Source organism: Callithrix jacchus, chromosome 3 (genome assembly GCF_049354715.1).
Source record: "Callithrix jacchus isolate 240 chromosome 3, calJac240_pri, whole genome shotgun sequence".
NCBI lineage: Eukaryota > Metazoa > Chordata > Mammalia > Primates > Cebidae > Callithrix > Callithrix jacchus.
This window is the reverse complement of record NC_133504.1, coordinates 22,018,576-22,032,220: the sequence shown is the minus strand read 5'-3', so window position 1 is coordinate 22,032,220 and position 13,645 is coordinate 22,018,576. Positions and strand designations below refer to the sequence as shown.

The 13,645-nt window shown below is 45.1% G+C and overlaps 1 protein-coding gene across 6 annotated transcripts in view; it reads right to left on the bottom strand.

The window, feature by feature from the left end:
• SH3RF1 (SH3 domain containing ring finger 1) overlaps window positions 1-13,204 on the bottom strand; it is a 195,741-nt gene extending 182,537 nt beyond the window's left edge. For 2 of the 6 annotated variants that reach the window (XM_017970151.4, XM_035292667.3), the window contains exons 1-2: window positions 12,994-13,204; window positions 10,258-10,745 (exon numbers count right to left, since the gene is read on the bottom strand). In XM_017970151.4, coding sequence (XP_017825640.2) covers window positions 10,258-10,650 — 393 coding nt within the window. In that variant the 5' untranslated portion in view covers window positions 10,651-10,745; window positions 12,994-13,204. Of the gene's footprint in view, window positions 1-10,257; window positions 10,746-11,292; window positions 12,381-12,993 lie in introns of those variants that run through there. The other 4 variants (XM_008992468.5, XM_035292666.3, XM_035292664.3 and 1 more) reach the window with 2 other exon arrangements.
• Window positions 13,205-13,645: the final 441 nt, after the last annotated feature.

Genomic DNA, 13,645 nt, shown 5'->3' with positions numbered 1-13,645 from the left:
ACATATTTAAATAATGAAAATTCACTCCTGTTCATTCATTCCTGAATTGATAAGCCGTGAAATACAGTGTTTCAAAAGGATTTTTTTCTGGCAAAATAATAATAACAATAATTTCCTTAATCCTTATGGAATTTATTTCCTTAGGCTAACAGAAAAATGTTCAACACTGACAGCCCTCGCCTTTCTGCACTATATTTAATGTAACTTAAAAATTCATTTGCACATCCTCCTACTGCTCACTTTTTTCATGTTTCACAACGCAAATAATCTACTATTTAACTGCTCTGTCAGCCATCTGAAATGGCACCTCTATTCCCTTCCCAGCTACCCCAAAAGAGCCCACTCACACATCTATCTTTAAAATGGCTGTGTTTACAGCCACCCATATGTCACCATTCATGAAGCAACTGCTACCATCCTCTTGACTAGGCATTGGCAGACATATACATGACAAAGGATTGCAGAGCCATGAAAAGGGTGCCTGGGGCTCTGAATTCTTCTTTTTAAGGTTACTACCTTCGGAAGAAACAAAAATTAAAATAAAATTTTTCAAAGAGCGGAAGACACATGTACTCTTTACAATAAAAGAACTGGGAGGGTGAGGGAGTTGAAGTTTCTAAATGAGGGAGGCTTACCAGCAAGGCAGTCTCCGAGCATAATATTTCTATCATATGTACACCTCACTATACTATGTTTCTATGTAAATGAGGCTTGCCTGCTATCTGAGTTCCTCACTATCCACACTATGTTGCTATGTGTAATATTTCTATTACAAGTACATCTCACTAGAATATTTGTACTAGGTTGCTACAGTATTGTGGATCGTTAGGAAGAATTCTGCCACAGCATGAATTACAAAGTCATTTGCCTTTTGACCTTAACATATAAAGTCTTTTTACATATTGTCTTGGGGTTGCATAAACCACATTAAGCAATAGACTAGAGCAGGGATTAATAAATGGAGTGAGTATCTGACCAGAGTGGAAAAAAGCGGGCATTCTTCCCAACAGAATGAGATAAGGAATGAAGGTGTGCGAAGGACAGCTGGGGGCTTGTGGAATGCTGAGAAAAGACCACAGGCAACAGAAAAATAGACGCTTGTACTGACATACTGCCCCTACCCACATGCCTTTCTTGAGCCTCTGATTTTATTCTTTTCCTTTTCTGAGACTGGAGACTAATTGTGGGGCAAAACAAAGCATTTTGAGAAAACAACCTAGAGAAGCAGTTTTAGGAAGGCAATGAAGTAGTGCAGGCGTCCTGCTTTCCTGCTCCCCTGTCTGTTCCACCATCTCCAACTGCACCTCTTTAAGCCACCTGGAAAGGACAGACTGCAGCTGCAGGCCAGGGCAGTGCAAGGTGCTGCAAGGAAGAGAAGATAACACACGGGTTCCACAGCAGCTGGTGCAAAAGCCAGGGATGAGGTGCTATGCCAGAGAGCCAGGGCAGAGGCGGAACTTTTCAAAGAACTGCATGAACCCCCAGCTAAAGCAAAGACAGACCCCCAGCTAAAGCAAAACTAGGGTTCATCTCTCTCCTTCCTTTCCCTTGGATTTTCCTTTTCCCTGCCCAGACAGCAATAATAGAATAATATTTTCTCTCCTTCAGACATCCAAAAGAGAAATACAAATAAGTAAATAAGGACTGGGGCAATAGTGATAATAAATGGAGGAAACTGGAAGGGGAGGAGACTCGAGGTTGCCTAAGAGACCTGCATCAGGCTCCTTTTCACACGTAGGAGACCAAAATAACTGAGTTCATGTCCCAGCTCTACATCCAAACAATACATCTGCTTTCTAATCATTTCTACATCTTTTCAATAACTTTGGTTCTCATCATCCCAAATAGAAATGACAATATACAGCTAAGGATCCCTAGAGAGACTGGTATTCACTTCACTCACTTATTCACTCATTTATTCAACAAACCTCTTGTGAATGTCTACTCTGTGCCAGACACTGCAAAGGGCTCTGAAAAGTCAAAGATGAACCATACTCAGCCTCCTCACCAACCCTATTCCCACAACCACTGTGCATGGAGCATACAGGTCCCTATGGGTCCGCATCCTTGAGCTGAAGAAATGAAGCCCAGAGAAGCCACACAGCCAGCCAGTGGCAGTGTTGGAACCAGAAGCCACAACTTCTGACCCCCAAACCACGCTTTTCCCCAAACCACACTCTTCCCATCAAGCTAAGGAGAGTCTGCTTTCCTGGCCCACTGTCACTGTAAAGGAGCTTTATTTGTCCTCTTTTTGTCAAAACAAAACAGGAAGCAAGGATAGTGAGGAAAGAATAACCTCTGCCAGCTGCAACTGGGAAAAGATTCCCCTGCTAAAAGCAACATGAGGCCCAGGAAAAATGTCTGCCACTTAAGTAAACTGCAAGTAAAAGAAGGAAGCATTTGGGATCAGAAATTGGACAAGTTATCTAAAGTCTTTCAGCCAGCCCTCCTAGAGCCATGAAATAAGAATAATAACGAATTAGTGGGACATAAACACGCAACTGCACTCCAACCTGGGCAAGCGTGAGACCGTCTCAAAAAAGAAAGCACGCAAAATACCTTCTTACAGATCAATGAGAGTAGATATGGAAGCTATCCAAGTTTTATCATTAAATTAAAAACCTCAAATTGCAGAAATGCATGTACAATGTGATTCCATTTCTATTCAATTTTTTGTCTGAAAGAAAACACCAAAAACCTCGTGACAGTGGCTACCCCTAGAGATTAGGAAGAGAGAGGTGGAGAGATTGGAAGCCTTGATTTTCTCCTTTACATCATCTTCTACTACAACATTTCTTACCATAAACATGTATTATTTTTAATTTTTAAAACAGAAAGAAAAATACTACCATCACTAAAAAAGAATGAAACATTATAATTCAGTGAGTGGTATATATAATTAGTACACTTTTCTATATGTATATTATACATCAATAGAGAGTTTTTTCAAAAACTGGTAGATTTACGTGCTTAAACATGAAAAGATTTCATAGATCTATTAAATGAATTAGCAAGTCATTGAATATGCAGAGCATGAAATTCTAGTTCTGCAAAAATTCAAGAACTATATGCATATACATATAAATGTATATGAAAAGATCTGTAAGTATATACACAATAACATTCTTCTATATTGTTGACTTTTTTTTTTACAACTAGAATGCTTTTACATACATTTTGAAATCTACATTCTTTTTCATTTTTAAAACGATAACACTTAGGCCGGGTGTGGCGGCTCACTTGCCTGTAATCCCAGCACTTTGAGAGGCCAAGACAGGTGGATCACTTGAGATCAGGAGTTTGAGACCAGACTGGCCAATGTGGCAAAACCCCAACTCTACTAAAAATACAAAAATTAGCCGGGCATGGTGGCAGGCACCTGTGATCCCAGCTACTCAGGAGGCTGAGGTGGGAGAATCACTTGAACCCGGGAGGCAGAGGTTGCAGTGAGCCAAGATCTCACCATTGCCCTCCGCCTGGGTGACGGAGTGAGACTCCATCACAAACAAACAAAGAAACAAACAAACAAATAAATAAATAAATAAAATGATAACACTTGACTCCAGAAAGCTGTTGTAAGGTTTACATGATTATGGTTACATGACACTTTATATGATGCAAAAAAGAATCATTACAGTTTTTAAAAATTATCAATTAGTATGCACCACAGATGCCCTCTCCCAAACATGCCTTCTACCCCATCCAAGATCCCATCTCTAAGCCTCACCACTAAGCCTCGCCCAGGAATGAAGTAAAGGTCGGGGATGGGGCAGACATGAAGCCTGGAGTAAGGAACCAGGATGAAATGATGGATAAAGTAAGAGGCCAAGAATGCAACAAACATGGTTTAGCCAAAACAAACACACAAACAAAACCCACCTTTTCCGTTTCAATCATTCTGAAACACACAGAAACACTTCCCTCTTCCAAACCACCACACTAAATGTCTTGCTTGGGTCCAGTATGAGTTAATACAGATCCTCATCCCCATCTGCGTGGAGACATCAATTCCTCTGTCAGTCAGTGCTTGTACTGGACCTTCCAACACCAGGGGAGCATGTCTCAACCACTCTAGTCCACACTTGGTATTCTTTGACCACACACTTCATCCAAGGACTACAAACTACAAACAAGAACACCATCATACAGAGAGACTTATTCCATGTCTTATCCCACCCCTGGTGCCTTATTTGTTGTTTCTTGTGTGTGTTACCTACCCTAAATGTAAACTTTTTGACAGAAACAAGCATTAATGTCATCTTTGACTTACTATATAGATTATAGAACACAACTGAGCCTGAAAGAAGCTCTCTACAGGTACTTGTTCACAGACAGATGTCAAAGATGTCCCAAGGCACAGTTCACAGCTGGCAGCTGCTTTCCACACCATACCTGGAGCAACTCGGTTGTCCTAACTTTCTCCCACTATTTCCTTCAATTCTTTCTGCCAATGTCCTTCCTTGGAATAGAGCCTAGAATACCTTACTAGGATGCCACTTATTCCTGGAAAGCATCAAGTAAGGATGTGCATCAGATTTTTCCATCATTACCTATCCCTCGAGTAATGTCTTAGGTACTACTCAGTCCTGGAAAGCACCCTCTCCAGACTCCAGCTGCAGAACAATCCAATTTGTCAGAGATAAGATAATAGCTCTCCCCTCTCAATATTTCCTTCATTTCCTCCACAACTTTCTGTGTATCTGGTATACTGTCACATAAACAACTTCCTTATAACACGCCAGTCTATTTTATGAAATTATCAGGCAATTTGGGTAGTTGAGGGATGGGGAGGGGCCGAACAGCTTCTCAAGGGTATTGCACGAAAGAAGACAGAAGGCTGGACTGTTGCCAGTTTCTGGGGAAACCAGAACTGAAGGGATTGGCAGTTGACCGAGAGGCCACTCAACGGGCTGACCTTTAGGAGTACATCTGCAGTCAGAGTACAAGTTGGCTAGGGCTACCACCATATCCAAGTGCACGGACTAGGTGGCTTAAACAACAAAAATGTACTTCCTCACAGGTTTGGAGGCTGGAAGTCCAAGATCAAGGTGTCGGGGGGTTGGCTTCCCTGAAAGCAACCCTCCTTGCTTGGTAAGTGGCATCTTCTCCATGTGTCTGCATCCTAATCTCCTCTTCTCATAAGAACACCAGCCATACCGGATTAGGGCCCTGCATGTGACCTCATTTTACTTTAACCACCTCTTTAAAGGCCCTATCCCCAAATATTGCCACATTCTGAGGTGTTAGGAGTTAGGACTTCAACCTAGCAATGTGGTGGGGTCAGGGGGGGGCATAATTCAGCCCTTAACAGCACCAGGGAAAGAGGGAGAAAGGAGGTATGACTGTAGCTATGGAGAAATGAAAGCAGACTCAGCATTTACAGGGTAAAAGAAATCTGGGGCCGGGAGCGATGGCTCACGCCTGTAATCCCAGCACTTTGGAAGGCCAAGGCGGGTGGATCACGAGGTCAAGAGATCGAGACCATCCTGGTCAACATGGTGAAACCTCGTCTCTACTAAGAAAACAAAAAAAATTAGCTGGGCATGGTGGCGCGTGCCTGTAATCCCAGCTACTCAGGAGGCTAAGGCAGGAGAATTGCCTGAACCCAGGAGGCGGAGGTTGCGGTGAGCCGAGATCGCGCCATTGCACTCCAGCCTGGGTAACAAGAGCAAAACTCCGTCTCAAAAAAAAAGAAAAAGAAAAAAGAAATCTCATCTGTGTTCCCTCATATCTCAAATTCCCTGTCTTTCTTCCCTGGTCTTTCCATTCTTTGACAAGCTCCAATCCTGCATCTGTTCTGAAGCCCTGCTAATCATCTCAGTCCCAATGGTCCCTCTTTCTTATCCCAACCACAGAGAACTTACTATCTACCCCACCCATCTGGCTCTTCACTTCACGTGGCCCTTGTGGTGGTTCTTGATGCCTTCTACATGATCGAATTTGAGGCCTCATCTGTCACCAACCCCGTGGCATGCTTAGTTCACACTCACCTCCTGTCAGTTCTTCCTAGAAGGCATGGCCCTTCCTGTGTAGTCAGGGCCTTTGAAATATTCTTTCCCTCTGCCCCTTCCCTGCACAGCCCCCATTCCCAAATTAATGTCATTTCACCCTGAAGATCTCAGCTCAGATGCCTCTTCCTCAGGAAGCTTGTGAAGATCACACACAATTCACCCTCAAACTAAATGCAGGTCTTTCTTCTATCCTATCCCCTAGCTCTGTCTCACAGAATTTACTTAATTACATGCCTGCATTATTATTATTATTAATGTGTCTCTCCCACAAAATGGACCACACATTCAAAAAGCAAAAGCTAAGACTCTGTATCTGGTTTGTCCACCATTACCTATCCAGCAGCTTGTGTGGTGCCTGGCACATAATGGGTACTTAAGAAATATCTGTTACAAAAAGCAACAAATAAACAAAGTATAAATTAGTATAAATCAGGGGGTCTCATGTGATCTATTTTTTGGATGAATAAATTTGCTGTGAAGTAGAGGAATCATGAAATCATTGAGTAATGATATCTAAACAGACACATGCACAGATATTAAGAGAACTTAATGTTAAGAGATGAAAGCTTAAGGGAATTTTTTTTTTAGATGGTTTTGCTCGTTTTGACCAGGTTGAGTGCAATGGTGCGATCTCGGCTTACTGTAACCTCCACCTCCCAGGTTCAAGCAATTCTCCTGCCTCAGCCTCCCGAGTAGCTGAGATTATAGGCGCACACCACCACGCCTGGCTAATTTTGTACTTTTAGTAGAGATGGGGCTTCTCTGTGTTGGTCAGGGTGTTCTGGAACTCCTGACCTCAAGTGATCCACCCACTTTGGCCTCCCAAAGTGCTGGGATTACAGGCATGAGCCACCAAACCCAGCCAGCTTAAGAGAATATTAAGAGACTTAGTATCTATGAATGTGTCTGTTTAGATATCATTACTCAATGATTCCTTAAATCACTGGAACTGCAAGTAGAAAGCAGAAACTTAACTATTAGTTTGAAATTCTATAGGAACTACTTTAAAAACATGCTTTTCTCATCTAATTTCTAAATATCGATATGCATTTTAACTTCTGCAGCTTCATTTCCTAGGCCATTGGCAGGTATCAGCAGTGTCCCTCTCCCTATGGCTCATTCCACTGCTTGACTTTGGCCTAAAACCAACAGGAATTCTTTACTTAGAGGTAAAAAACTGACGGATTCCCGTGGTGACTCCAACCCCACACTCTTTCCTTTTCTCCTTCAAATTAGGCAGGAAACACTAAAATTTGGGAACAAGATGTGCATCACACATTGGAAATGTTCAAATCTGTTGACAACATTTAATATTCTTCGGCTAAATGCATGAGGAGGCCACATGTCACAGTCTAACGGAACATAGAACATAACTAATAAACAAGCAATATTCCACGTTATCACTTTCAGCTTTGCGCAACATATGGAAACGGGCTCACTGTACCGCTTGGTGCTGTCAGAACACTTAAGGGAGGAGGATGCACATTTGGGATTTATTACAGTCACTCACCTAAGGAAAGTGTCCAAAGAAGCGCCTTATGATGTCCACGTGGCTTCATGTTACAGATTTCTCACTTTTAAACGGAGTCTTTTCTAGAAATGTATTTATCTTTCAGGTGTTTCAGCTATATATATGGCCCTGACTGCTCTGAAAACTTGAAAGCAAAAGGTACTAGGTACTGTTAATGAGAAAGTTTTTTAAAAAAAGAGGTCAGAGGGTAGGGGGTGGCAGGTGGAGGGGTCTTGCTATGTTGTCCAGTCTGAACTTGAACTACTGGGCTCAAGTGATCCTCCCACCCCAGCCTCTGGAGTAAGTAGGACTACCGATGGGAGTACCACAGCACCTGACTCAAAAAACTATTTTAAACTAGAAAAAAGGTTGTTTTTTGGTTGTTTTTTTCCAAAAACAGAGTCTTGCTCTGTCACCCAGGCTGGAGTGCAATGTCACGATCTTCGCTCACCACAACTTCCGCTTCCTGGGTTCAAGCAATTCTCCTGCCTTAGCCTCCCAAGTAGCTGGGATTACAAGCGTGCGCCACCATGCCCGGCTAATTTTTTGTATTTTTACTAGAGATGGGGTTTTACCATGTTGACCAGGCTGGTCTCAAACTCCTGACCTCATGATCTGCCCGCCTCTACCTCCCAAAGTGCTGGGATTACAAGCCTGAGCCACTGCGCTCAGCAGGCTGTTCTTTTTCTAAGTATTGCATCAATTGCATCAACACAGCCTACTGAATAGGTTTGTTTGTTTTTGTCTTCCATCCACCCCCAGCAAAGTAACAGACATATTTCCCGTTCCATTCACTTCATCTATTTTATCCCAGTTACAAGGCTCTAGTTGAGTTGAGTTTTTTGGCAAGTAATTTTTCTCATGCTAAAGAAGAAACATGAAGTAAATTAGGAAAATCACATAAACCAGAAAAATAATACTGACATGATCAAAATCTCCAAATAATTTACCTAAGAAAAGTGAAGCTCGATTATGGGAGCTTTAGCAGTTCAGATAAATGAGAATTCACCTGGGTAGCATTACATAGTCAATTTCCATGTTAGCAAGAAAACTTAAAATTCAGAGGACATTGAGTGTTTGAGCCTCTCCTTAAATTCCTCTTTATCAGTGATCAAACATCCAAGGCATTCCTCACAACAGGTAAGGCAAAGTGTCAACAACTAAGATACAGTATTCCTACCCACAGCCAGAAGCCAGGCCTTCACTAGTCTAATTAACAGGGAAACAAAACCTTTCCAAAGATGTAAATCTACCCCTTTATTAAGCCAAACAGACCTAGGTCAGGTGTCTCAGAAATTATCAACTTGATCACTGGTTCTGAGATTAAAATATTCCAAATACAGTAATCAAGGCATGAGTAAACTCCATAAAATAAAGGAAATCTAAGCAAAGCACTGTAAGCTGATCAGTTTCACAACATGTGGGCTCCAAATAAGGAAAGACAACCACCCTAGCCAAAAGTTCTCACTATCTTTAAATAAATAAATATGTCAAAAAAAAAAAACCCCTAACAGCCTTAACGATGAAACCATTTTGTTGTGATGAAGTTTTCTAGTGACTAAAATGATTTATATACTTTATATCAAGTGATGTAAATACTTCCTATCATTTACAAAAGATGAGCCTGAGAAAGAAGTAGGAAGACTATTCTGTTAAAACTGCCTGATATCCACATCTCTGAATTATGGGATCTAATGCTATCCCAATGGGTAGTTCTTATATTAATCAAAGAAGTCACTTTTGAGTGCTTACTGAGAACATTTGAAAAAAATACTCTCATCCAGATTAATTTTTCTTTTAACAGTAGATTTTACCAGTTTGGCCAATAATTTATAATTCCTTCTTCTTACAAAAATGGAGTTTTTTTAATTATTGATGCTCTTAACTACCTTTTATTCTTGCAAAAATGAGAAAAGCACATTTTATCAGGAATCCATCACCTACAACATAATTTATTAGAAATACCTATATTAATAAATAATTAATACATATATTTCTAATAAATACAGAAATTTTGTGTGACAGTTGTGGTAGCTGACCAAATAATTAGCTTCATGGAAAATTATTTCAGCCCAAACTCAAATCCCAAGAAAAATCATTTTGATGGAAATATTTCATTTCATTCACTATAAAGCCCAACATAAAGCTAGATGTTTTCGTGTGGTCCTAAGTGACATTTTGTTGCTACAGCAACGAAACTCTGCTACCTGTGGCCATGATTTGTTAAGAATTACACCAACGAGCAAATTCTGTGCTGTGTATTCAAAAAAACCAATAGAATGACTCTTAGCAATATAAAATTAAGGCTTGATTTCCTATTTATGATTTGCCCACATACATATTTACAACACGTATACACATATGTACTAGACACATGTAATTATGACTCTCTGCTCCATCAAAACGATAAAACAATATTAAATTTCCATTTTTAAATGGGCACAAGACAATAGCTGGTTTAGATTTCATTCACTAATTGCTACTTGCTTCCCAGAATTTATCTTAAAAGATAACAGAGACCATCTAGAGAGAATTTTCCAAACAATAAAATGTATTATTTATAGCCAATCTCATTCCATAATGGGGGTAAAAAGATTCAAAGGTATAATCTATCTGTTCCAGTATGTATGGTTTCCTAAGCAATGAGTTGACTTAGAAAACACCAAGCTAAAGAATAAACAACAAATGTGGACATCACCACCTTTATTCACCAAACTATCTCTGTAGGCTACTTACCCTCACTGGGGGGCTCCAGGCTTGCACCCGAGGCTGCTGTCCACCCTGGGAGCTCTGCAGATCTTTTGAGTTACAATTAGCCACAGTGCTGCTCTGAGACCTTAATGCATTTGTGCAGCTGGTCCCACTTCCCCCACCAGGACCAGGTTTCCAAGGCCTCTGCTTGATGCCATCCAGAAGTCTGACCAGTAAGATGTTACTGGGAAGCTCCTCAACACCCGAGCCAACGAGAGTCCTGCACTCGGGACATCTGAGTTCATTTCGAGAACCTACGATCCCCAGCAAACATCGCTTGCAAAACGTATGCTGGCAAGGCAAGACCTTCGCAGAAGCATCAAGGCGCTCTAAACACACAGGACACTCCAAAAGATCCAGCAAGGCTGATTCATCCATCTTTATCTACTTTACTGAGAAAAAGGCTTCAGAAATGTTCATAGTCGTGTGCATCCCTTAAAATGATTCATGTTACATCCATTTCAGACTTTGCTCTAGAGTCACGGGGGTAAGAGGGGGAAAGAGAACATTAGTTTTGTTATCTGGGGAAAAAGTTCACAAATGAGCCAAGAATCAAAACAGTACCCAAAGCACACTACTCCCTGTCTGAATAGTTAGCTTTGCTTTGGAATGTGGGTTCCTAAACTCCAAAGTCAACAACTGAACACAAAATAGGCTTCCGAAACAATGCAAAATTAACCCCTAAAGGTATCTGGGGGTTCACTGGGCACAAACGGATACCAAATATTACATATAATCCCTGCAAAAGGAGGTATGAAAAGCAATAAAGAACATCATTGCTTAAGCTCTGAAAGTGATATCAGCTGCCTTAATAAAGTCTTCAACTCAAAAGACGCTGACAGAAGCCATTGAAAGTTTCCTCCACCTGGAATTTACTTTTAAATCCGACGAAATTCCCTTTTTCAAGCCACTCTAGCGTTTAAGAAACCGTGCCTCATGTGATCGCTCGCAGTAAATGATCCCAATATTAAATACACATGTTTCTTAGCTCGTCTTAAAAATAGAACTGTTTAATCTTACCCAACCAAAAGGAGCTGAAGGTGGACAATTCTAAAAGACACAGATTTGCTTGAAAGCAGCTAAAATAGAAAAGCGCCCTTCAGGGCAGTTGTTGACAAACTCTGAAACACATTTCTCAACGGCCTGTCCTAATCCCATTCAGAAAATCTGGCAAATTTATCACCAGAAGAATTCGTCGATGGAATGCTGGACTGGAAAGTGTGGGCATATGAAAAAGAGGCCATTCAGGAAAAAGCTGCTCACTGCGCCGCTCTCCCCCCGCCGCCAAAATAAATGTAAATGTGAATGCCCAGGAGAAAGGGGTAAAAAGATTTGGCTCCAAGCAGCAACAGCTGTTCTGGACGAAGTCGGAGCCGGGAGCCCAAGGGCTGCGCCCCTGCTCCCACGGCGCCGAGCACAGGTACTCCCGAGCCCACAGGGAGGCGCGGCGACCGCTCGCCGCAGACACACCCCGGGGCCAGGTGTCGGCGTCACCCGCAGGAGTCGGTTCCCTCCTGGGGCTACGGCCCGGCCGGTCCCGGCGTGCCGATCTCCCCCTCCAGCCTCCCTCGTCGCCGCCTCCCTTTAGGTCAGGCCGGGGACGCAAATCCCCCCCACATGACTGCGGGAAGTTTTCAAGGACTTAAAAATAAATGCGCAGCCTTAAGTTGCGAAACTCAGCCCCACAGAGCGCCACGGGATAGCAGCCCTCCAGCCCCGCCGAGAGGAGGCGACCGTCCCCAGAGACACAGAGCCATCCGGGAAGCCGGGGTGCCGGGCTGCGCCCCGGGAGACCACGGCACAGAGCCCTGGCAGGTTCCTTCCCGGAGAAGGCAGAGGCCGCGGGCTGCTCCAATCCGCGGGTCCCGATTCCCGGCCCGCGGGGACCCGAAGGCGAGGGGACGGAGAGACCTGCCCACGGCGGGGATGGGGGACGCCCGGACCGCCACCTCCTCCGAGGCGAGGGGTCCGCCGGGTCCCCGCCAGCTCCGCGCCGGCCGCGCGCCCTACCTCGCGCCTCGGCTCCTCCTCTTTGTTCGCGGCCCCGCAGCGGCGGCGGCGGCTGATGCAGATGCGGCCCCGCCGCGCCCGCCGCTCGCAGTGTCTCTGACGCCGCAGCGGCCCGGAGAGAGTCCTCTCTGCCGCCCCCCTCGCGCGCGCACACCGCGCCGCCGCCTCCCACTTTCCCAGCGGAGGAGGGCGGAGGAAGAGGAGGAGGAGGCCGGGCCGCAGCCGGCGCCCGGGGCGCAAGGGGGCGGCCCCGCTCACCGCGCCTTCCCCCGGAGCCGCCCGCCGCCGCGCCGCCCTCCCGCGCTGAGGTGACCTGCGCCCAGGACCGCGCCGAAGCCGGGGGCGGGATGGGGGCTGCGGCCTGAGGGGGTTGCGAGAGCTGGAGGCCGGGAGCGGGGCCCCTAGGGGGCAACGTAGGGAACGCTCGGGGACGGACGCCTGCTCCCTGAGGAGAACCGCCTGGAAAATGGAGCCACCGGAGGGGGAGGCGGCGGGAGCGGCGGCTGAGGGAAGCAGGAAGAGCCCAGAGCAGGGTCCCGCCGCGTCCTCCTCCCTCCGGCGGGGCTGCGCACCCGGGACGGTCCCTTCCTCCCAGGCTGGGCGAGTCGCGGTGCGGGAGGGGCTGGGTCCGCGGCGGCGGTGGCGGGGTTAGCCCTGGCGGGAACCGATCCCGCGTCTCTTGCCGTCTGGTCGCCCACCCTGGACACTTACTTGGTAGAGTCGAAGCGAAGTGTTCCCCTGAGGGCAGAGGGCGGCGCGATGAGTCGACGGGGACAGTGCGGTGTCCACCCGCCCGCACCCAGTCGTCAGCCACTCCAGGACACAAACCCGAGCGCGCCTGGAGGACCGCGAACCGCAAAGCCCCAGGCTGGGAAAACGGTGGCCCGGGCTTCCAGCCCAGCCTCGAGGGTCTGTTACGTCTGCCCTAAGTGGGGGGATTCAGTCTGACCTGGGGGCGGGGGGTGGGGGGCTGGCACCGTGAAGCCCGCGGAGAGGCGCCTCTTTTATCTGAGCCTGGGCGGCTGCCATCATCATCGCTGCAATTTTTGTTTTGGTTGCCCCAGGCGCACACCTGTAAACCGAAGTGGAGTTTTGCAAAGCATCTTGTCCATAGGTCTGGAGGTTTTTCAGACTCGATTGAGAGAAGAAACAAGTTACAATTTTGTCATCGATCTAAAATTGTCATTATTGTATTTGCATTTACCATCAATTTACAAAAAGTTATCCCAAATACCCTTCCTCAAAAGTGGGCAGAAACTAGGTGGTAATAAGAAGAAAGGGTTACAACAGATGATGCAAGAAATCTCCGCCCGGCCACCTACTAGGTTTATGATTTGAAGAGGAGTCTCAGTTGATCCTCTAG